Below are 25,636 nucleotides of genomic sequence, written 5' to 3'. Positions count from 1 at the left end.
TCTCTCCCTCCCTCCCTCCCTCCCTCCAAATTTGTTTCAATCAGGAAGATAGCTAAATGGATTTCTTCTAACTTTGTACCTAAAGTAAAATTCACCTCAAGGCTGACAAGCATAGAAAATTTCAGTCGAATGGGTGAATTTTTTTTTTGTTAAAGCTGCAATAGCCTGAAAACAGGGGCTTGTAATGAAGCTGCCCCATCAACCATAACCACACTGTCACTAGAGCAACACAATCATATTGCCTGTGCAAAGAAGCAATGCATTTAACATTTTCTTCACTGTGTATTATCTATTAGCTGAGTTTGTCAGAGATAGGTGGCAGTTCCCTGCAATACTTATGAATATATGGCAAAGCATACAAGAATCCATCTATGTCTGCTTCAGCACAGGTTTGTCTAATTACATTTTGGCAAACAACTTAAAAACCCACCCTTCTCTTATCTTAGGTTTCTGTTAAATACTGTTACTATCAAGAAATAGAAGTTGTCTGAGGCAAACATCTCAGATCTTCCCATTGCTATTCTCTATTACTAATGCACATTACATGTTCAATTCTCCCTTGCTGTTCCTATGAAAAAGGTCTTGTCAAAAACAGATTTCATTTTTTCTGTGTATGCACAAATTAGTTATGGATGATTAACAAAGCATTCATTCTTTTATTTGCTTTGGCTGAGACTTGATCTGTGTTACATTCATGTGAGGGAAGCACTCAATTTTACGTTGATTAAATATGAAACACTGCACTCTTGATAAAAAGAGTTGTATTCAGAGCTGCATATTATACTGACAAAAGATGCATGTTCTTGGGCTAATAGTTTCTTAAACAAGTTTTTCCAGATTTTTAATTGCAAAAAACTTGATACAGCCTTTTTTTTTTCCCTTCTCAGCAAGTACTGGGCAGTGAGAGCTTTGTGTCCCAAAGCAATCTGGTGCACTCTTAACAAACAACAATGGTTATTTCAAATTGAATATAATAAAAAGGAATTTTCAAGTTCTGCCACACAATTTGATTTCTTGAACATAACTTGCATTATAAAACTTTTTTTTAAAAAGACTACAAAACTAAGTAGGACAGACAACAAATCATAATTATAGAATTTGTCTTTTATTACATCAAAAATTCAACAAAAATAAAGAGGTATTGGAGAAGTCTTATGGAAACTTACAGCCAGTCATAACTGAGAACTTAGCCCTGAGCTGCTATCACCTACTCCAGCTATCACAGGATCACATGTGCATAAATGCTCCTCAGTAAGGCCCATAAATTCTCCATGTCCATTAAATACATTGACAGAATGATACCAAAAAGGATGCACCTCGGTTGAGGAAGGTATTTAAGTGCAAGCCTAACTTTAAGTACACAATCTACTTGTAATTAAATCAACTTAAAGAAAGCCATATGATTAAGCACCTTGTTAAATTTGGGAACAAATTATTAGCCCTTATAAACCAGGAGATTCTATCTCGGGGTTTACAGCACATGAAAACAAACACGAGCACACAGGAACACACACGCATGCAGGGCATTATGATACTGTTGCAAGAGGGGATTTATTTTTAGTATAACTATACGGAGTAAGGGCAGCTCTTACGCAGGTTAGGAGGAGGTCTGGCCATACTTTAATTCTGTTCTAAACTTCCAACAACAATTGATGGTCTTATAAAACCTTTGCTAATGTTCCTATGCCACAAAAATAAGTCTATTCAGTATCTTTCTTACACATCACCAAAATGAAAGCATGAACTTAAGAGTTTGCATTTCACTCCTAAGGAGAGAGAGAGTCCTACCACAGCACGAGGCTAGAAACAGCCCAAAGCAAGGGAAACTTGATGCAAGTTTGGCTTAGAAAGGACAGCTAGTGCTTCACATGGAAGAAGGCGATTTCTTGGGGTGCCCCTGAAATACCACAGTGCTGGATGAGAGGACAGCAGGAGGGAACAGATGGAAATTTGACCAAAGCAGGTTACTGCATGGTCTCTGAGCAGAAGGCCTCTGCTCCCCATGAAGGGAGATGTTTGCTAGCTGGCAGCTATCTGAAGAGCCCAATAACCCATCTGGAGCAAGGTCCCTCCAGCTCTAATATGGTGCAGGGAGTGGACAGGAAAGGGCCAGCGAAGCCAGCCAGGCCCATGTGGAGCAGCCACGCTGCAGCACAGGGTGTGAGCTCCTGCAGGGCATGAGAAGCATGAGGGGTCCCAGGAACACCCATCCCTCCTCGTGGCCCTCATCCAGAGCAGAGGCACAACTGAACAACCTCTGCCTGACCCTGCAGCCCGTCAGACAGCGCCTGTCTCTGAACACATCTCCTACCTGCATCCCACTTTTCCAGCCACAGGCTCCTGCCTTGCACCAGCCATGGCATTTTACTGGCTCTTCTTTCACTACCCAGTTCCTCTCACTAAACCAGCAGAAAACTCATCCAGAAAAAACAAAACCCCCACAGTGGGTCAGACTGAGTTGTCCGAAGGCCAGGTGAGCACCAGCATGGGCACATGGAGGGGCTACTGCACACAAAGTGGGGAGCAGGGAGGACGGAGTTGACAGCAGCATACTGAGAATGGTTCAGCCATCACATGTGATTGCATTTTTATGCAGTATTGTGTGGAGATTTATACTTCCTGTTCCAGCCTGTGTGAACTCAGGTCCCCGTCCTTGCAGACAGAGGATGGTTGAACTGAGACAAAGATTTTTTTTTTCTTTAAGGAACTCCAAAGAGATTTTTTTTTTTTCCTTTGCTTCAGGTCACATAAGAACACACAAAAGGACAAAGCAATAAATGCTCACAGGCACTTTCTTGTCTTTATTTCCATTTTCTGGAATGAGGCCAGAGACATCTAAGTAGTGCACTCCGTTCTCTTCCACTCCCTCACAGAAATTATGGACTCTCCTTTGCAGCCAATTTCCTCCTCCTTCTCTGTCTGGGCCCAAGCTTCAAGCACTACAAAACAATGTTCCCCTGTTTCTCTCCAGGGCCCGTTCTCCACACATCTACCCCAGGCTCTCTGAGGCCTCCCAGACCTTTAAGGCTTTACTTTTACAGACACAGGATGAAAACCTGTTCTTTCTGCTTCGATTCTGGGAAAATTCCACTCTCTCCCCACTTTGCATATGAACCCGGCTGCACTCATTTCCCTCAGGTTCAGCCCCTCCACGGTGCTGAGAGGCTGCCGCTCCTGAGGGCATTCGTACCTCAGCAGCCCTGCTCCAGCGTACCTGACACAGCCGCAGAGCTGCCTCGAGAAGTACAGAAATGTTTCATGGCACAGGTCGTCCCCAGTCAAAGCCTGAAACTTTAAATTGGGCATTGACAAGCCAAACAGCAGGTATGTCACATATTACACCCCTTCCCACTTACTAAAAATATCTAAATTCATTAGTATTAGACTTGCACAATTTATAACTCATAAAAATAAGCGCTACGAAGTAAATACCGGTTTCAAATAACCAGTTTTTACACATTCATTTAAAAGGATCTTGTTCTCCACATTCCAGCTACCCCATGAACATTCCTGGAGTGTTACAGGCACAAGCACTGTCAACATTTCTAAAGCTCCCCTAGAAACGAGTTCACATGTGTACAAAAGGCAGAGATCTTCCTGATGGCTTGTTTATTAATACAGCATGTTGCCATCTAAAACAAATACGAGAATAAATTAAGAAATATAGAATATCTTGAATGAAAGTATTTTCTTCTCTACTTCTTGGCTGTGAAGTTAGCCTAACTTACGGATTTGAAAAAAATCTCAGTGTTAATTAACTTAATATTTGATCCATCCATACTTAAAAATATTCCACAAAAAAAGCAAATAAAAAACAAAACTAAAAACACCCACAAACACAAGCAGACCTAATCTCATAATTATTGTCACATAGAAGCACTTATGAGACATATGCATTAATAAATTATCAGAAAGTAGTGCTTCAGTCCCAAGTAGTCGGCAACAGCACTCGTATAATATTACAGGGACCCTGATGTTTTGGCAAAACTAGAGCAGGAAAAAATGAAACTAAAAGGCATATTGTACATGTGACCTACAGGACTGGGATTATTACCTCTAAGCTTATTAAGAGTAAAAGCTGTCAGTCGGACCACCCCACAACCAGGGAGGAAAACTGAGATTACTCAGCAACAAAAGGCATAAAAAGGAGACGTGTCTTCTCGGAATGGACGGAGGCAGAGAGTGAACCACAGCCCTGCTTCAGCTATCTGAGCAGTAATTGGCTCACAGGAGCGACTGCCACGTTAAGGCATTATCATTATCTAGCTCACATAACTGGAAATTCACGCTCTGTTCTTTAAATTGGCTTAACCAGCAGCATCTGCAGCACTTTAATTAATTACAGCAATTGGCGTACCTTAAAAGTAGATGCACAGATCTGAAATGATAATGCTCTGTGAGTAATAATCGTAAACTAGCATTAAACCAGACCTATCCTAAACAAAAACTAGGGTATACTGTTGGGCTTCAACAGAAAACAAGCTTCAACCTAGTAATTATTATTGTCTGCCCAGGTTCACCAACAGATACTACAATTCTACGTGACACTTTACATCCAATTAGCTCAGGAATGCAGAAGCTCACAACATGTACAGCAAAATTCTGTTCGGGTTTGATGCTATCCAGTCAAAATTTGCTCAGGCACCTAAATTTGGGGTTCCTTTGAAAGACAAACTTTAAGTTAAAAGCATAGCAGAGATTGATTACCACTATTTATTTTTAGTACACTCCTTATAAAGAAACATAGAAGCCAGACATCATAGTAAGCTCAGAAAGAAGTTTTGTTGACAGCCATTAGCTTTGCTTCAGTAAAAAAATCCACGGGCACTGTACATAAATGTGGATTTGTTTTCTTTCCCCATATCTGTAGCTCTAAAATACAGAAGAATTACTTAGAAAAAAAATTCGGAGACAAGAAGTTAAAAAACTCTTCTGTTCCTTTTATGTACAGCGATTTGAAATCTTTACTTAGAAGAAAATAATTTTTAAACCCTGACAGTGAAATCCATGTACACATCCCGGAAAAATCTAAAAGCTGTTCTTCGTACCATTTCCAGCCAGAACACAAAACACTATCAAGATTTGTTGTGACTTGCTTCTGTACAATTTCAGGTTTAAAGACAGATTTTACGTTTAATTAGCACCATGCTGCAAAACGGGACACAAGAATTTTAATCAGGCATCTTGAATGTAATGGAAGTTTAAACATTTAAATAGCTCAATGTTACCAAATTAATCAAATCTGATCCTCAAATTCATAGGTAATTTAGGGATCAGAATAGCTGGTATAAAGGCCACTACCAAACCAAATTTGAACTCCCCATTTATCAAACCCAAGTCTTATCTTTCACAGCCGTGTGAAAGAATGAAGTACAGCTTTCTGGATTCTCGTAAAGATGTAAAGTTTTGAACATATTTTTAACCCAAAGAAACCCAAAACCATAGACTTAACTAAGGGATGACTGGTTTTAAGTTGCAAAAACTTTAACCATCCAATAAAAATAGATGCTGCAGCACAAAATAAACCTTTGTGCAATGTTGTCCCATGCCCATTTCTGAAAGCATGACTGTTCTCCTCGTAACTCACAGAACTCACACGGAGGCACAGCCTCAGCAAGGCAGTGAGTGCAAGCCCGAACAGCTAAAATACCAAGGCTGATGCAGCAGCAAAAACCAAAACCAGCAATCTTATGTAGCAACTCACACCACAGAGACATGCAAAAGGCAGCCAGAGGAGAAAAATACCTTTTCTAAAGCAGCAAAACTCCAGTGACTGTGTTTATATACTCTGTGCCTACTGTGTCTGGGCTGTGCAGGCAGCAGTGAAGCTTCATTGGTATGTGTAATTTTAAGACATGAATATCCGTGCTCAGAAATACTCTGATAACATGTTTATCTTGGGTGTACAGAAAACAACTGCATGCACAAATAAACAGCTACAGTCAATGTAATCATGTTCATCTCCTGAATACCCACTTATAAATCCCAACCTGGAAACAATATGTGCTACTAAAGCACCAGCCTCTGAGGAAAAATGGCCACAGCGCAAGAAAAATAAAAAATAAAATAATAATTCTTGTCTAAGACTGTTACTTATTCCACACAGTCACCCATTTCTGATGGAGAGGGATCACAAGTGCACAATACAAGTTATTCGTTGACTAAATATCATCCTGAAATGCTCGGATATAAAGGTTGGAAGGATTAACACAAAAGGTCCCACTCCAAGACAAATGTCTCCTTCATAGTTCAGTTCACAGCCATCACGACTGCTCAGTCAGGCCTGTGATCCCAGAACGCCGGGCATATACCTGCTAACCAAACACACCAAAGACTTGGAAAATCTCTTGTTGATACTGGCATATTTTTAGAGGAGATTTGAATTACCACCACAAGGAAACAGAGTTTTTTAAACATGCGAAGATCCCAGTTTCCGCTTCAAATCTCAGCACTTTCTGAAACAACTTCCACAGAGAAATTACAAATTTGCCATGTTGGCATGATTCACATGCCGCTCCCTCCCTTCTCCTCATTCAGTCCCTCACCTTTTCTAAGCAAAAAAATGTGAGATATGGAACAACTCCCCCCCAGTTTTAAGCTGCTTGCAGAAGCCTTACACAATTTAATTATACATTTATATAGAGGCCACTTTTCAAAATAAATGCAGAGAAATTAATTAATTAGCATGCACTAAAACATGTTGGGGTCTGGTGTAACAATAAAGTCACTTTGTGATTTTCCAACAAACAGTAACTATTACAGGGAAAAAAATCCCAATTGCAATTCATATTTCTAAATATGTATTTGGATTTGCACATTCTTCTCTAATAATTATGCCCTTTCACATGGCCTTGCATTTCAGAAACTACCTGAACTGTGTTTATCTTCTTTTACTTTCAGTAATGGACTACAGTATGAAAAACTAAGATTTCTATGGGAGAAAGGGCTGAATTTTAGTGCTGAATATTTTATCCTTACTGGATGGTAATTTTTCTACTCCCTCTACTGGCATACTTTAAAAGCAAGTAAAGAAAAACCTGAAGGGTATTCTAGCTTGTAAGACATAATGAGAAAATATTTTTTGTAACCTCAAAATAATTGTTTCCACAACTTGGCAAAACATTATTCTTTAATCTTGGGGATTTTTAAGCCATCAACAAATCTTAGGCAGATTTCTTCATTGTAAGAATTAACTGAGCACCTCGAAAAAAAACCATCCTGGCTACTTTGTGTTAGAATTACTATCAAGTAGTCCCATCACCTGTCACTGCTCTGATCAAAATAGCTCACTCCCTCAAACATACTCTATGGCTAAAAGACCCAAAGAGTGATCTATGGAATAGAAATCTACATGATTACCACAAGTCTACATAAATAAGCAAAAATATCCTGAGCTTAACGAGTTGCTACTTAAATGTTAAGACAGTGCTCTGTGAACCATTTTATATTAAAATTGGATAGTTCTAAACATCACACATACAAGAAGTATTGTTTGACACAGTGCCATTTTGATGATAAATTGCAATCTACAGCTCAAATAATTCTAGCCAGGGATTAACATTTCAGAGGCTGAGCCAGAGATTATGTGTGTGGATCTTGAATTTCATCATCTCCCTTCGGCACAATACCTCATTCTTCCTTTTTTCATCTATTCTCTCATGAAGGGTCAGGAAAGCTTAGCCTTGCTGTTTCATTCATTTCATCTCTACATTAACCAGATACCTTGCAGTCTTTAGTTCTTACGTGTTATTCCATTACAAATACTACAGCCACACTGCACTGTGCTCCGGCTAATGAGGCATGTACCAAATCAAAGGCTGCCATCAAGTGGTTGTAGCACACTGCCAGCACTATGCAAAGTTAGCGTTCTGCAAGGGCTTTCACCAGAACACTCTGTTCAGGCTGGATTAAACTCTGCTCTGATTTAAAGCTTTGGGGAAAATCCAGATGCTAAGAGATGGTGGTCCCACACCATTTCTTTTCCTTCCTTTTAAATTCTAAGGTCCAGCCTAACAGCTGGCACCACCACGCAGAAGCTGTTCCTGTTTCTTGCCATTTTGGATCAGCAGGCTCCAGAATTGTTTCTGCCATCATGTTGCTCATCGCTGTGCACCAGTGGAGAAAAGCCTTAACAACCAGTCAAAAGCTTCCCAGCTAGCAGTGGGACAAGAAGGGTGTCATAGGGTGGGGGTTTCACAAGAAGATGGGGAGAATAAACACAGTTTAAACACAGTTTTGTGTGCCACCATACCCAGCTTCAAATCAAACTAAGCTAAAGATTATTAATCTATACTCATACTGAACTTGAAGATAACGTGACAGCTCTTCCTTGCAGTGATAGTGATGAGTATCTTCAGCATTACTCAGTGATTTGAAGCAACCATGCCCTGATAAATCATTCTTCAGCACAAGTATTCAATCCCACTCACACAATTGACCTTTCCATATAGAAACTGTATCACCACATACCATCAGCTCTAAACCACAGCCTGTTACTCCAACTTATCTTTGCCTGACAGGTAGAAAAACAACCAACCAAAACCAAAGTAAAACCCTCTTTCAAAGAATCACAGATTCCCCGAATGGGCAAGGTGGGGAGGGACTGTGGTTGGGATCATCTAGTCCAACCTCGCTGTTCAAACAGGGTCCCCTAGAGCACATTACCTAGGACGTTGTCCAGATGGATGTCCATCTCCAGTGAGGGAGACTCCACCACCTTTCTGGGTAGCCTTTCTAGTGCTCAGTCACCATCTCAGTGAAATTTTTCCTCCTCATGGTCAGGTAGGGCTTCCTTTGTTCCAGTTCCTGCTTGTTGCCTCTCATCCTATTGCTCGACAACACCAAGAAGAGCCTGGCTCCATCCTCTTAACACCCTCCTTTGAATACTGATACACATTGGTAAGAACCCCTTACAGTCTTCTTCAGCCCAAACAGGCCCAGCTCCCTCAGCCTGCCCTCATAACGGAGGTGTTCCAGACCACACACCATCTCCATAGCCCTCCTGTGGATTCACTCCAGGAGCTCCAGGTCTCTCTTGTACAGAGGGACCCAGAACTGGACACAACACTCCAGATGAGGCCTCTCCAGGACTAAGAAGAGGGGCAGAATTCCCTCCCTCAACTTCCTTCTCACTTTCCAATGCATCAAGACAGACTTTTTTTCCAATGAAAAAGAATGATGTCTTTCTAAAAATTGTGGCAACTTTGCTACTATAGGAAAATGTTTTGCACATGCCATAGGGCACAGACAAGTTTTGCATGGTAGGGATGAGACTAAAGATCACCCAGATGTGTCTTCCCAGATCGTGTCCATCCACGGTATGACTTCCAGAAATTCGGCTGTCACTTAAAATAGCACCTTCCATCTTGCAGTTGCAATGAAAATATCAAGAAAATATGATTTGAATGAATATGATTTTCTGAATGATGAAGACAGACACAATTCTCTTCAATTCTGAAAGGGTGTGGTTCCAAAGTATAATATGCTGAAGAGCCATGTTCTCCCTGCTGCCCGCAGTGCCTGACCTTCCAGTCTCCCTTGGTGTCCCCTTGCCATTGTCATTAGCCATGTCTTGCATCTTGGACTTCTCATTTTCACGGAGAGATATAAAAAAGGAAAGCAAATACTGGAACAGTAGCATTGGGGGGAAAAAAACAAAACCAACCTGGGAGTGGGGAAGAGAGGTGAAAAGGTATAGGGTTTTGTCAGATAAAGATTTAGATGGTAGTTGATTTCTATGTTCTTTTTGTATTCTTTTCTGAATTTATTTAGCACTCAAACATGGAAAACACATATCTCACATTCCAAGTAACTTCTCACTCTTCAACAGGAAAAAAATTGCAACTATAATTAATTTTCATTTCAGGGATCTACAGATAAAAACAGGAGACACAATTCTTCACACAGTTTTCAACATCGCTTCTGGTTTGGTAAATATTGTATGTGTTCTTTGAATTTTGTGCTGTGCCTTCCTGTGACTGAAGACTGTTTCATGGAGTTGTTTTGCTTTAGGGAACAAAGCTTTAAGAGTTTCTTTAATCTTATCCCTTGCTGAGCAGAATACTCTTATAGTATAAATCATTAAAACTATATATAAAAACTGAGTCTTTAAAGAAAATCTTGGGAAACTAGTAAGTGTATTTATTTTTAGCAGGCAAAGTCCTCAGAGTCAGACACAGCTGTTTCCTATCTCAGGCTAAGTTGCACAGGGTATTAAAACAAACTTGGAAAACCTGGCATCCATCCTGCTCAGTCTGCCATTCTGCCACACTGCCAGGAAAGGCAGGTTGGTTTGTTCTCAGTTCTAGTCCGGAGGCAGAAAATCCTCCAGAAGCAGAAATACTGCTATTTAACAGTGCAATGTAACACACAACTGCGTACCATCTTCAGACTTCACATGAATCATGCTTGGTGTATACATATATATATGTAAAACTTTTCAAGCCACTGGAAAATGTGAGAAACATTGCTGAAGTATAGTGCTGTGGTTTAGGAATGGTAGTGCCCAATTTAGTGTTCCCACTGAGACTCTCCAAACCACGCTCCACTTGCTCTCTGCCTCTTCCCTCCTGTCTGAGGACTTGCCCACTGGAAACTGGTGTGGCATTTACCCTTGAAGAATTTCCTGTGGTGGTCATTCTTCCTCTCAACTCACATCCCCATGCTGCCAGGGCAGAGGTGGGTTTTCCATCCCACTTCCTCCTGTCCTCCACGTGGTCATGCAGGTAAAACCCCAGGGTACCTCAGGGTGTGAACTCTCTCTCTCAAGCAGGGGGGTACTTGCTCCCAGTAGCAGAGGCTCTGGTCTGTACTGGTGGGACATGGGACGTTTCCTCTCTAACTTGCTTGAGTCTTTCCAGTCTCTTCACAGTCTTAGTCTTTCCACAGCCGAGGTGCAGGTCGGTAGGGAGGCAAAGAGATGGCTTTCATATTGCTGGAGTCAGGCAGTCACCTGAAGAACTGTTTGTTCTCCTTTCATTGACATCAATGCCAGTGAGTTGGCACACGACAACGCACGCTCCTTACAAATTTGCATCACGTTGATTGTGTCAGCTGGACCTCATCTGGATCTACAGGGGACTCTTGTAATTTGAAGCCCTATAGATTACCTTCACTGCAGCTGATTGTCTCAGGTACCGGATACCTTTCTCTGTGGCATTCCACCTGCCTGTGTGCACTACTGGATAATCCACGGGAGAACACCTTTCCCTCACACTTGGCAGGAGTTGCCTCCAGAGACTCAGAGTTCCTGTCCTCTTCCCAATTCCCTGGTCAATGCCCACATCCCAGGACAGGGATCCCAGGTGCTTGGCCTTCATACCATGGGCCACGATATCCCAGCATCGGAGCAGCCAGGTCACCAGGGGCTGCCCAGACTGGCGGCCAAAATCTTAATCTCACAGCTCAGTCTGGGATAGGGATCGGGTGATCATCTCTGGCCCTGCCTCTTCCTCCTGTTGTGAGGGCCCTGCTTCCTCTTCATCCCTCACTATGCAAACTGATCTTGCCTTGGATTTCTCCTTCTGTGTAAGACCAGCTGCTACCAACTGTCCCCCTGGTTCAGCTCAGTTTGAGTGGCCACGGTGCCAGCAGGTCTGATTTCCTCCTCCTCCCCCTGAGGGTGCTGTCCAGTATTGAACTGTGTCTGGTGAAGAGCAGCTAGGGCCCAGCACACTGCAATAAGTTGCTCCTCTCTGGAGTTGCCACAGCCTTGCAAATATTCTGTCACTTTGCCTGTAGTTGTTCAGGGGTGAACTTCCAAACCATCAGAGCAGAGAATTTCCCTGAATACTGGACCATTTTCTCCCACATTCCATACCACCCATGACTATCCACCCTTGGGGCAGATCTTTGAATGACCTTCCCAGAAATCTCTGTCCTGACTCTAAGCAGGTGCGGACTGCACTGAGGAGTCATAGCAGAAATACCAACAAGAAAATGCTTTCTTTAGCATCCAAGGGAAATTCAAATTTCCCAAAAGCTGTTGTAACAGGCCTGAAAGAGGAAAAAGGAGTGAGAAGCTGGAAAAAATCATCCTCCGCTGTTCCCCTCCTAGACTGCAAAAATTAACCCTGTCCTGGCCAGAACCAGGACATATAGCCCGCTGTGCTCAGAACAGCAACCTTTGAGTTCAGGGATGCAACTTTGTATGGGTCCGAAATTTGGCAAAAATTCGGTTTAATCTTATATTTATGCTAGTACATGGAAACAAGAGAAAATACTGATAAGTTACAAAATGCCATTTATGGCACCTTATTCAATACCGTTTTATCCGGGCAATCTTTCCAGCCAAGACTCAGGTTGCCACCACACCTAAGCTAAACCAGAAAAAGCTCGTTTCTACTGCCTGTCAAGATTCAAGAAGCAATTTGGCTCAGATATAGATAAAGCAAAACAACGAGAAAGGAGAAACTTCACACGAAACACACAATATGATGGTGCAGCATCAATTCAGAATGAAGAATATGCTGGGAGGGAAATGAATGAAATGTCATCAATTAAGTTATGGAGGTCAATTAATTTCTATTATATTAAACTCTATTAAGACAGCTAACAAGCAAAGATAAGAGGCTGAAAGAAATAACACTCAGAGCTATTACACTGCCAGATGGTTTTCCTAATAACAAGGGTTTTCAGGAGGCCAGAACTCTTATTTTCCTGTCAGCTGGCTATAGTTCTGCTGCTGGCCACTGTTTTTAAATAATATGCTCTCAGTTAAATTACAACTGCTTGCATGTACAATCCTATCCAGTTACTTAATGCAGAGCTACATTTTACACAATAATGGATATTTTAATTCTTTTTTTGACACTTATTTCCGTACCTTGAGCACATGCAATTGCAAGGTATTATCTCAAATCAACCAAAATATTCAATTTGACTCCCAGATTATCTGCCTTTGAAGGTGACTTATGTCAAAAATATTTTTCATTAAATGCATTGCCATTTTTTCCATTTTCCACACTGAATATTTTGTACTACATGGCAGCAGCATATGCTGCTGTTTTAACACCGTATAGCTACCAGGTCAAAAATGAAATTTATCCATCATAATGCTGCCCCAGACAGTGGTATTTTACATAATGATATTCTGAACCGCACCAAGAGCAAACACACAGCCGTGACTGTATGGAGATGTAAAAACACATAAAAACCAGACACATGAAAACCAGAAAAAATGTGGCAAGCTGAACAAGCTTAAAAGCAAATACTTTTCTATTAAAAGGCAAGTTGCTTGGCTCAGCTTATGCCTGGAGTATGATTAGAACCCCACTGTAAAACAATTACCAAGACACTCTTGTGTATTTGATGTCTGAAAGAGAAAGGACCTCATGCAGACTCCGGCTCTTGCATGTGCTGGCAAGTGTATTTTACTGCTGATTTTCTATGAATAAACATATGCTAAGAGTGGCTGAAACACACTGCTGGTTTTAAACATGCCTAATGTGGTGTTAGAGGTTTGTTTCCAAAGCTGTCTGCCTTGTTTATCAGCTTCCCCCCTCCAGCTGGCAAAGGACACCACTGATAGCAACTCCAATCAGCTGTCTTGTACAACTCAGCTATAGGAGACAGATTCTTCTAGCAGGAAATAGCCTCCCCTCAAAAACCCAAACAAAATGGTTCTAAGCAATTTAGAAAACAGTTGTACTTTACTGCTGTGAATCAATAATAACTGTATAAATTAAATGTTGCCATGTGTGTTATTGTACCACACTTTGTGAGCTACAAAGCCAGAGCCTCACACCCAGGATGCTCTGCCTGGAGCCCAGGGGCCTTCTCTTTCCAGCTGCCATTTGCAAGACCCTCCCATGTAACCGTAGGACAAACATCAGAAAATGAGCTGTTTCCTTCACCAGAAAATGGTATGCCCAAATGCTGTAATACAGTTTTCAAAACTGCCATATCATCTGCCACATTATCTTTGATACAGATGCACTTGGTGCAGCTATTAACACAGCATCAGAAACAACACTATTTAAAGAACAGTTTGGGCACTGCATTTCGTTTAGGAGATGAAGATCAAATAACAGAAGAAAACTTTCATAACTATTTTTGAAAAAGCACAGTAGAGAAGAGTTGGATGGACTCAAATTTCACACTCATTGAAGATAAAAAATGCTATTAAAAGTGTAAAAAGTTAATTAGATATTAGCAGTTGTTTTAACAATTTCTCTAAAATTCTTATTGAAATAAGATTTCTGTCATCTCTCAGCTCTGCTTTAATAGGTTATTACATATTAATGAAAGAAATTATTCACAGTGGCCCTAATTCCAGGTGATCTGGGTACAGTCTTGTTTTGGTCAGAAGGAAACACTTGCTGTCTGCAATGTCCTTTATGTCCTGAGTGAACACTAACAGGCTTTGCTTTGGGATACCAGGGTGGCTGCAGGTCAAAATATCAATTAATTGACAATGCTCCTTAGGAAAGTTTATGGAGCTCCTGCCCTCACAATGCCTACCCAGAATCAGGGCTGCTGGTGCCTCCCCTTTGTGCTGGGCCGAATAGAGGGGAAAACACCCACAGTCTTTCAGGCCTTCCTCGTGTAACACTTGCCCTAAATACAGGTGGTCATTTACTTGTCCTACAGCACTTGGTGTAAGATTTTTCCAGCAGAACTCAAGTGTGCAATCTGCTTCCATTACCTTCTGTACTTTTCAGAGAAGATGCCAAAAATCCAAGGGGATTGTTTAGGTAAGGGACTCCCAAAGGGTCAGTGTGGATACACAGGGGAATCACCCACTCTCAGACACCCCAAACCAGGGTGATCCACTCTGTGCAGAAGCCTCTCTCCTGCTCTTTTCTGGAGTCAGGACTCTGCCCCTAATCATATTCCCATTTTAAATAAAATTGCCCAGAAATACCATCATGGAGCACAGAAGGAACAAATATGTATTACTGGAAAAGCACAGGATCAGGCCTCTGAGAAAGATTTCCTACCCTGGCTCCTTTACAGCCAGAGCAGCCAATCAAGACAACAATTTCTGCAAGTTTTGCTCCAAAGGCCTAATCTCGGAGATTTCTCAACTAGAACAAAGTGCTAAATATTTAATGTAAGCAAAAACTAAAAGTAAAACAAGTTTTCTGAATCTCTATTTCATTTAAAGCAGAACAAGAGTGAGACAGCTGACAAAGCAGCATTTAATTCCTAGCTATATCTAGACCAGAATACTCAGCCTAATTTACACAGGCAGCCAGTCACAGTTCACATAATCACACACAGCAGAATATGACAGGGGAATTAAAGGACCAGGAAAGCATGTCTGAACTATGAGCTATTCTAAATACATTAAATGCAGACATTTAATTCAGAAAAAAGCTAACCCGATCAATTATTATTTTAAGCAAAAAATTACTTCAAGCAAAAAATACAAAACGAATGGATAGAGAGGTTTTTACTACTTTCTCTTAAATAAAGGAAATAGCCAATTTAGACCAATGTAGACACATGCTACAAAGATGCACTAGACGAGATAGCCAAGATTTTGTAATAAATTCTGGTATAGCAATGGATCAGCAAGGAAGGAATTACCCTATTCCTATGTCAGTCTTTTCCCCCAGGTTCTTCCAGCAAACGGCATCAGCAGTACTCAGAATTTCAGTTCCCTGCCCTATGCTGGCATTTGCCTCCCAACATCTATTTCCAGAAACAGGTGGAAAGATTAGACTCGGGCTTTCATTCAGATGTAAAGCAAAACTTGCACTTGCAGAGTTAAGTGTTGCAGCAGTACTGTAGTAAAAAATATTCAACCACTCAGCAAAAAAGTATGATTTTACCAAAATTCTGGGCTAATTACTGTTCCTATTCAAATGAGTTATTTCTCAAAAAAGCTTCATCTGGAAAACAGCATATTCAGAGCTGTATCTGATGAGAACCTAACTTTTTGGTAATACCTCATTTTATTGTATCACATTTAAAATTGGTCTCCTTTAAGACTAGAAACAAATGCATTTCTATATCCCACCACCTACCCTCTCTTTCCCATTACTTTCACCTTATTTATCACCTTTATTTGTGGTGTCATGCCAGGCATTTTAAGAGAGAGAAATAATCTCCCCAAACCTGTGAGTGATAAAACATGCTCCAGGGCATTCAAAATGAGAAATCATCATAAGCAACCATGATCCAGAATTTCAGAGGCAACGGGGGGAAGGGTGGACTGGGGGATGACAACCACAAAAGAACACACACATACCAATAAAATGAAGCTGGATTATGTCAAATGTTCTGTAACATTTTCTAATGGTTCTTTCATTCCGAGGCTTTGCTGATATTTGAGTGGAGGCCAATTCAGAACTCCTTCTAGGTTAGGGTTCCCGAAGTTACACAAGAGCGAGACAGAAGGCAAAGTCAAATCTCATTTTTTCAGCTTAAACTTGTTATTCTTTGTAGCTCTTCCCTGCAGGCCAGCATGAACAGCAAATTCTAGACTCTTTTTTTCTCTCATTGCAGAAGTTTCAGTGGGCATATTCAAAAAGGCACCATTAGAAAACAGTGTCTAAAAAGGCATCAAAGCATTTTGGAATACTCTCTAGAAAAGACAGATGCAGAAGTCAGTTCAGTCTCCTAGATCTCAATACAAGAACAGCCTGGAAATTCTGCCTGGCATGCTTCCCCAGGCAGGTGACAGAGTGCAAGCAGAGCTGGGCGCTGCCAGTCACTGAAAGCCACAGGCAGCAGAAGCAGAGCAGGACACTGAGCACTCACTCACATAAATGAATCTGTGGAAAGAGAATGCTAATGATCTGCTAATGAAATCATGGAAAGTGAAATCCCACACATAACCACTGTCACATCATTGGGGTTGATTAGTCAGAGGCCAGAAGGAGGGAGCCTCCAGCCACACGGAAAGCAGAATCTGTTGTCCAGAGCTGTAATTGCTAAAAAAATGAAGAGCAGCCTTAAAGTCTATCAACAAAGATCTGGGCCAGAACGATTCCCAACAAGGACAATGGAGCTTTGGAAGAGGCTGACTGGCAGTGCTGCAGAGAGCCCACCTTATTTTTTTTTTTTAAAAACTGTTTAGGCAAGTGTTTGTCTGGAATTATGCTGCCTTGAGGCAACAGTGCAGGTCAGGTGAGGCTGCCTCCAGCCCCAGCTTACAGGAATCTATGAGCAAAGCTTCAACAACAGGTGGGGCATTTTCCTGCATTCATCTGCCAAATCAGTAGGTCTGGGATGTCCTCTTCTGTTGTTAGCAAAGACCGAGTTTTAATAGGCCTGCCACATAAAAAAGAGGGCTACAGTTCATATCAGGAATAACAGCAATTATTGTCAGAGGAATTTCCTGCTGGAAAGGGCTTGCTCACCACAGCCCTGAGCCCTGGGAATGACCTACAGACAAAAAAGAAACAAAGGCCCAGGTGGGAAGATGGAGAAGCCTACTATGAATTTTGGAATATATTACTGTGCTATTAGAGACACAAACATGGGCTCAAAAAATATTTTTGACAAAAAAAAAAAGTATTTTTGACAAAAAGCTGGAAAACTTGTTTCATAGTCTGTGCATTTTCAAGTTGGAAAACATTCCGTGGATCTTTCCGTTCCATTAAGAATGTAGGAAGTAACTGTCTACAAAACTGCCAGCAAACAAGTAAACATTATGGTTTGTCCTCAGTAGATGTTCTTATGTACTTTGAGCATGCTAGGAAGCAAAAGGACATTTTTCCATCGCTTCAGATACCTTTATTTGAGACAAAGTTCTTGTACACAGAGCCAGTGAAAGCTTTCACATCTTTGGACCAATTTAAACCTCTCTTCCCTCCTATCCCTTTCTCATTCCATTAGCTAAACAATTTGCAGAGACGAAGAAACACAGCCCAAACTTTGGGTCAGCTGAATGCTTCTCAGAGGTGTAAGTTGACTAAAACTGCCCTCCCCCCTGGCACCTCTGAGAGGACACTCAATGAGCTCAGTGAAAGGAACCACATGTGGAAACAGCATATATTCAAGTTACCCATAGAAACAATGAGAGAGAAAAATCACTTACTAAAGCAAGGGGCTTATAAAATGGAAGGCAACTAGCCCTTGTTCTCTAAATGGAATAGGAAAAATACACTAATACCAGTCCGTAAGATTTTGAAAGTCTATTACCACTCCACACATGGGCTAGTCTTACTCTCAGTTATGATTTCTTTCTCTCCTACTTGCAACAGCCAACCTGAACATCCAATGTTACTAGTCAGAAGAACATAAAAATCCCCAAGAGAATTCCAAGAACTGCCTCATGAAGTAAAAGCAGATAATCAATTACACAGAGTGTGGTCAAAGAGAGATGAAATTAGAGACAAGAAAGTTATCAGTAAATATACAAAGAACACAGCTGTGAAGGAGATAAAGACGTGGAAAAGGCCGATGGAAAATGAATACCAAGATTTAAATGGAAAGAAACTGCTCTATGATCAAACTATTTATGGATTATACATACAGTGGATGACAAAGTTCACCTACTAAAACACAAATACAGAGTGACTAGGGCAATAAAAATACAGCTAGAAAAAAAATCGAAAATAACCAAGGTAATGGACCGTGAAGTAATGTACATATACCCCAAACAAGAAAATAACCACAACAAACAAGTATTTTGTTTGATTTTCATTTACAGCATGGCTTTCTTGCACAAATTACCTCATCACTACTTAAGAATCCCTCTGAAAGGGCAGCATAAACTTGTTTGGAATTTGGTAGTATCTGCCAGCAGAGGCATCAAACTGCAGTTGAATATCTCTTTTACCTGGTCTTTGCTCATTAATACTGAAGCATTACAAAATTATTTTCAAGATTGACTTTTAATACTAGTTAAAAAAAGAAACAAACTCAAAATTTTTAGCAGAATTCAGATAGCTTCACAATTCAAGCACATCCCTAAGCTCTTCAGACTTCAGTATTTTGTGTTATGAGTGCTGCTGACCACAGAGGAAGTGAAACCCTGCAGCCTCTCAGGGCAGAGAACTTCCTCAGACAGAAAGGAAAAGGTCTCAAAGGATTGTAAATGCCCCTATGCTTCCCAAAGGTAACCTGGTCTTGTCAGGTTGATGATGAATACATTGTTGTAAAACCAGGCAAATCATACATTAAGCCCAAAGAGGGTAAATGCCTACAATTTAAGGAGTGAGGAGATCAACCTCCGGCCTCCCCAGCTCCCCTATTTCTAACAGGCAGGTGTTCCATGCTCTGGAATGTCAGCCAGCCATAGGATCATTTGTCCCTTGCTCGAACCGATGAACATGTTTTCATCCACCACTAAGTGGAGCTGTTACTCTGGGAAAAGAGTTTCTCCACCTCTTCCAGCATTTAAAACAAAAAAAAAAAAAAGGGAGAAAGAGGTGATTGAAAGCAGCCAGTTTCACAGTTGCTTTAGCCCACAATAATTTTTGCAGCGTAACTATTTATTAAATTTATTATTCTGAGGATACTATTTCTATATCCTCCAAAGAATGAATATCTACCTACCAGTGACTATTTGGCAGTTCTTGTGAGATGAACTAACAGCACAACTGAGGTTGTAAAGAAGTTCCCACATAACAAGAAGATTGCCCTGCACAGCTCAGCGAAGGTGTGAGGCAGAGAGCAAGAACAGCAGATGCACTGCTGCCCCCTCTACATGGAATACACCAACACGTAAAGAAAGCAGGACACAAAGTCAGTCTACATGCCCCATATAAAATCCTGAAAAAAATCATCTGCAACGTCATAGGAAATCCAGCTATACCCAGAGGGGCTGGCTGAGAAACACACTGACATTGTTTTATCCCAAGCTACTTGTAAAGTGACAATTGGGGATGGAGACTTTCCTGATTAAAATAAACTACATGAGAAAGAAAAGGAAACTCCAGGAAACAGTAACTAAACTGTGTTTTGTGTTAACAAGTGTTGTAAGTGAAAATAGAAACTTGACATTTAAAACAAAAGTAGAAATAAAGCACATTGCTTTCAGCCCTTTTAAATGTTAGCTTAGTGGTAATAAGAATAAACCTTAGCTTTAGACATTCATATCATTTTCCAATATTGACAAGAAAAAGCATTTTTAGGTACAAAAAGATACCATGCAAAATCCATTGCATCCCCACACTTCAGTGCTACGTGGTACTACTTGGTAGAAGAGCATTTTCTTTTTTAAAAGCAATATAAAAATTAAATCATATTACTGAGAAACAGTCCATAATGAAACTATATTAATGAGCAATAAACACTCTGTTTTGATACTGCAATCCTTTAAAATGTATTTCAAAACAAAGTTTCCTCTTCAAGAAAACCCCAGGTAAAGCAGCTTCTCCTTTTTTCGGCCCAGGCAGCCCCAGAGCGGAAGCTGCTCCCCAGCACAGAGAAGGGAAAGGAAAAAAGTACTTCATGAAGCACTTGCTCTATGCAATCTCAAGCATTTGTGTTTGGCAGAGCCTGTTGTTTGTACAGCCCTCAGGAACTCAGCTCTCCATGAAGTTCTGGGAGCTCCTGACTTGGAGGAGTCAGAGATTCACAGGAGCAGCTTTTGGGTTTTCACTCGGTGCACAGGACACGCAGAGGGCGAGACTGGATCCCAGGGAGCACCTCGTGACTCGCACTCCTCACTACGTGACCTCCTGCCCCATCCTGCCCCAAATTACCTATCAAAGGCAAGCAATGAAGCTCTGCTCATCCCTAAAGAGTGTCATTCAACCCCAGAAGGGTACAGTGCCATCTGGGAAGTACAGATGTCATAACCCAGCTCTGACTTGTTCCCTGCCCTGCTCATACACAAATAATGTGTCACAGCCCATAAAACAGTGAGTCATAACCCAACTCTAACTTGTTTACTCCATTGCTCACAGCAAACTAATGCAAGGCAGACTGATGCTTACAGGGAAGGAATCCAAGCAGTGCAGTATAGCACTCCCCTCTCCTGTATTTTAATGGTAACATAACAATAGGTATTTTAATAAGCCCTCATTACTACAGAACTAGGATCTACTGTGATTCAGCTGCTCAAATTTTATTCAAGACTTTTTCAGCATCTGGACAACTTTTAATCTTTTTAAATGATTAAGTCTTATACATATAAAAAATCCATAAAAACATTCCATCTTACATTCTCTATGACAAACATCCATTCCTTGTCTTCAAACTCTTCAGCGTGGGGATCCTAGAAAAACAAACCAGAGAATTTGAGTCTAAAAATAATCCAGGATGCAAGAGATTGCAACACAGCCAAGATTTCCATATACTCCGAATTATTTTTACCCATAGAAGATGACAGATGGAAATATTTTAGCTAGGATATAGGCTTCATTGGATGTCCATTATATGATGAACAAGTTGAGGTAAAATTGCCAGTGAGGATTTAATAGAGACTCCTACAGACACAAACATGAGGTTGATGCTGATAAAGGCCTGTAATTGTTTCCTTTCATCCAGTGTGAAAAAAAAAAAGAAAAAAGATAAAAAGATAAATCTCTCTTTAATTCTTGAGTTCCACCTCCCAAATAAACACAACAAATCTAAATCTTGCAGATAACAGTGCAGGGAGTCCCTTGCTTTCAGCTGGAGTGAGAAGATGCACACCCCAACCTCCTTATGCCCAGACTCTATGAGCACAAGCAGAGATCCAGTCACAGTTTCAGCACAGCACCTCCTTCCACTGCAGATTTCTTAAATATTTATCCTGAGTTCACAACATTCCTATTGTATCACATGTGAGGATCAGAAAACATTTTAACTAACAGGAAGAAAAATAACAATGAAGTTCATATATTTGGCGCTTTCTTTTTAATTTAATGAGCTTTCAGTCTGCTGGAGTGGCCTGTATTGTTGTTGTCTGAAAGTAAAATAACAGTGGAGAAGACAGTAAGTCATTCCTCTCATGCCTCTATCAAGGATCCTACTTTAAACAAAATACTTCTTAAAAAAAAATATAATTAATCATCCAGTCCTGCTTCTGAACAACTGCAACAGAACTTCTACTCCTCTAGCAAATTAGATTCTCCACTAACATAACGTGTCTTAAGCCTTTCTTTTGACTTCTGCTGTACCTCAATTCTATCCTACTATTTCTAGTTACAGGAAAACACTCAATTACTCCTTTGCCCCCCATGCTTGCATGCTATACGTACTTGCAGATAAATGTCACTTCCATATCATCAGCATTTCCCAACATCATATATGAGACCCCTCAGCATCAGCAGTTTTCTTGCTATTATTTGGCAACTGGTCCTGACACTACAGCAAGCATGGAATCATCTTGCTGCTCTAAATTAACAACACTCATCATGATATCTTGCTCCTACCTTATATCCATTAGTACCATCTTTCCTTTCTATCCAGAATGCTACAAGCCTCACATTTAATCCTCTTGACTCATCTTACCTTAGCCTTTGCTTTAACCCTTGTTTCACTTCAGTTTTGCTTAGAAGTCAGACAGTGGGGAGAGGTACTGTACCACTTTTTAACTAGTTCTCTTGGAATACACAAAATAAAATAATTTGTAAGTAACAGGCTTATAGTGCCAACAAACAGAGAAAACAATTTTTTTTTCATTATTTTTCCAGTACACAAAAAACTTGGGAAGTGTGCTCTTAAATAAACCTCCTCTTTGGATGAACTACAATAACACTTCAAGGAGGATATCATCCCATCTCCTCCTGCACATCCTTCCTCTAAATCCCAGCCAAGTGGGTTCCCTGTGCAGCTCCCCTGTAAAACACTTCCAGTGAAAGAATACAAGATGTTGCTAAAAACTTATGTCAAAACGGATGGTTCATTTTTATAGATGAATAAATCTTTTAAGAGTTTTTTTTAAAAAACAGAATAATTTAAATACTACAAATGAGTGTCAAAACATGCTGTACCAGTAAACATAAGGACAGAAGGGCAAGTAGATACATAAAGAATTATATTAAGGTATCTCCATGTCCCAATTAATGTCTTGTAAATACCAGATTATGTAATTATATCTCCATCACATTAATCAGGTTTGTGGAATTCTGCATTATGTAAGTAAAGTACACAATACCTGAGGGTTTGGTGTATACTAGATAAATTCTAAAGATGTAACTTTCTGTAATCCAGCTCTTAAATACTTAAAATTTTTAGGAGTTAACCTGAGGCAATTACCTTTCTGTTTAATTGCTTCCTTTGATACAGCATGAAATGACATAATGAGATTTAATGGGATCATTAACCACTTTATGTTTTAATAAGCTACTCCATAAGAAATGACTCAACTCTTAAATATTTCATCCTGCTCAATTTTTTTCCCCTTACTCCCCCAAAAGCTATTAGTACAAGTTTGCAGGCTGACCTAAAACTGCTTCTAAAGTCAGGGTCCAATATTTTATTATCCCATGTAACAAACAAAACATTCCTTGTTTTATTTGTGCAAGGCAATAATCTATAAAGACAAACCAGGCTCTCTGTCAGTGGCAATAAAACTAACTCACACCTCTGAGGGCTACAGAACCAGGTGCTCTGCTGAGTATTTCTGATCATCTGAAAGAGCAAAATAACACCATATAATGCAAAGACTTTGTAATGTTCAACATTTTAGCACACACTTGAAAGCAAGTTGTGAATACTTTAGGAAGATAAATGCAGTGTATGGCCCCAAAACAGCCCTTAAAAGCTTCAAGGACTTCTCTAATGAACAACCTTACCAAAGGTTCAGAGAGTAAGAAATATGCTGAGATATGGATACTTTGCATATGTGTAGGATATTTCAGATTTAAAGGTGAATCCAGATTTTTAAAAAAAAAAAAAAGCCATGTTTCTTGTTAGCTTTAAAATGTTTCTAGAAACAGAAAACCCTGAAAAATTTTATATAGATAAGCCTCAGCATCTTCTCGCAACAGACACATCAGTGGCTTCACTCTTCCATTAAAATGCTTTTATCAGAAGACCAAGGAGCAGCATAGAGAGTCCTATTTCTAACTAACTTAGAACTCTGTTACGTGGTCATGTAAACAGATACTTGTATGATTACAGCCATAACACAGGTTCTATTGCAAACAACATGTCACACTTTGGGCTAACATTTCCACATGGGGTCTCCGTAACAGGTGATGTTTCTATAAATCTGGCTAATCTTTCATCCTATTTTGGATTTGAAGAGAGTAAATACCAATTTTAAAAAGCCGCAACACCACATACTTCCCTCACTGGCTAATCCATATTCTCCATTCATTTCCCACATAAAACTCATGGGAGTTACCTAGCAAACTATTATTCGAGGACTATACAACTGATTATGCTTTCAGAAAAAAAAATGCCGTTCCAAGGAAGAATAACTCCAGGAGTAATGGTCATAGCAGCCTTTGGAATGCTCACTGTACGAAAGCACTCTCTGGTAACGGGGCACACAAAACCTCGCCTCACCTGCAAGCCAGATACAAGATGGAAACACCTAAAGTCAAGAGTTTATAAACAGACCTCATTCCCATCCTCCTTCCTAAAAGCAAATGATAATGAAAATTACCTAAAAAGATCAAGGAACAAATTGCCTCACATCTCACTGTAATGTGAAGGGTGTTGGCAAGAGATACTTTTTTGATACTTCGTATTTGCTTCACCAATACACCACAGATGCAGAACTACACTCTATCCAATACTCATGGTTTCACCATGAATTGAAAACCGTAAGCATTAGGACAAGTGGACTGAACAGCTTGTTGCTCCTCCTCATTTTACTACGTAAAAAAGGAATCGTCAGTTTTAATACCAAGACATGGGTCCCATTTTCCTGTCTCAGCCTGATGTTCCTTTCAGTATTCTCAACTAAATTTTAGAGCCTTTCTTCTCTACCCTTTTTTTCCTCTCTTTTTTTTCTCTGGTAAGATGACCTTAGTGTTCAAAAGTAACACTCAGGTGAGAAGCAAATAGTAGGGAACTGTGCAAGAGACGGGACATCAGCTTTTCTCTGCAATCCCACCCTTCACCTTCTTTCTGTGACACCATTCTGCCCATCCACATGCCAACTACCCAAAAAGTCAACTCTTCTGGGCTTGGGAAGAGCAAAGGACATGTCAGTCACATTTTTCTGTTCTCTGCTGATCACTCCATCATGAACCCATTCTTGTCAAGGACTAGATCCTTTCTGCAGAGTATAAGGTGGTTTCAGAACACTGAAGAAAGGTAAACCTTCTCCAATAATTCAGGTTATACTCAGACTTATTTTTGTATCTCTTGTAACAGGAACGAAGGACATATCAGGAAACAAGGGACTGCTGCATTTCCTAATCAGCAGCCAGAGTGGGTAGGGAAGATCTTGAGACTGTTAGTCCCTTCCTCCCTTCCTTCCCCATGCCTCCTCCCTAAGCGTTCCCGGTTTTTGAAGCTTGTCTTTCAATTAGATCACTTCATACCAGCCTTAATCTTCAGTCTTTCTTCTTGGGGAATAACTACTTAAGGACTGTCATATTGAATCACATCAAACGCTGACAGGGTGTGTGATCTCCCTCTACCAGTGACCTGCAGCAGATGCTCTGGGTACTCCAGCATCTGTCCTCAGCTTTTGTACTTGCCTGCTTGAAACTGCACAAGACTCAAAATTTGACCCAATTCTTGTTGCTTTCAATGCTGATTACAGAGGTCTGATTAGTCTAGAAAATCACATACAACTGTGATCAGCTTTAATTGGAGCTGCCTGAAAGCAGGGAGCTCTGAGCAGACC

At 40.4% G+C, this 25,636-nt stretch overlaps 1 protein-coding gene across 1 annotated transcript in view; it reads right to left on the bottom strand.

Annotated features, from left to right (window-relative positions):
* Window positions 1–25,636, bottom strand: part of EHBP1 (EH domain binding protein 1) — a 210,696-nt gene that overhangs the window by 144,024 nt on the left and 41,036 nt on the right. The window contains exon 4 of the mRNA XM_017726681.1: window positions 21,065–21,118. Coding sequence (XP_017582170.1) covers window positions 21,065–21,118 — 54 coding nt within the window. The remainder of the gene's footprint in view (window positions 1–21,064; window positions 21,119–25,636) is intronic.

The sequence above is a fragment of the Corvus brachyrhynchos genome, unplaced genomic scaffold (genome assembly GCF_000691975.1).
Source record: "Corvus brachyrhynchos isolate BGI_N302 unplaced genomic scaffold, ASM69197v1 scaffold312, whole genome shotgun sequence".
Taxonomy (NCBI): Eukaryota; Metazoa; Chordata; class Aves; order Passeriformes; family Corvidae; genus Corvus; species Corvus brachyrhynchos.
Note: the sequence above shows the minus strand (reverse complement) of the source record. Positions and strands in the feature narration are given on the sequence as shown.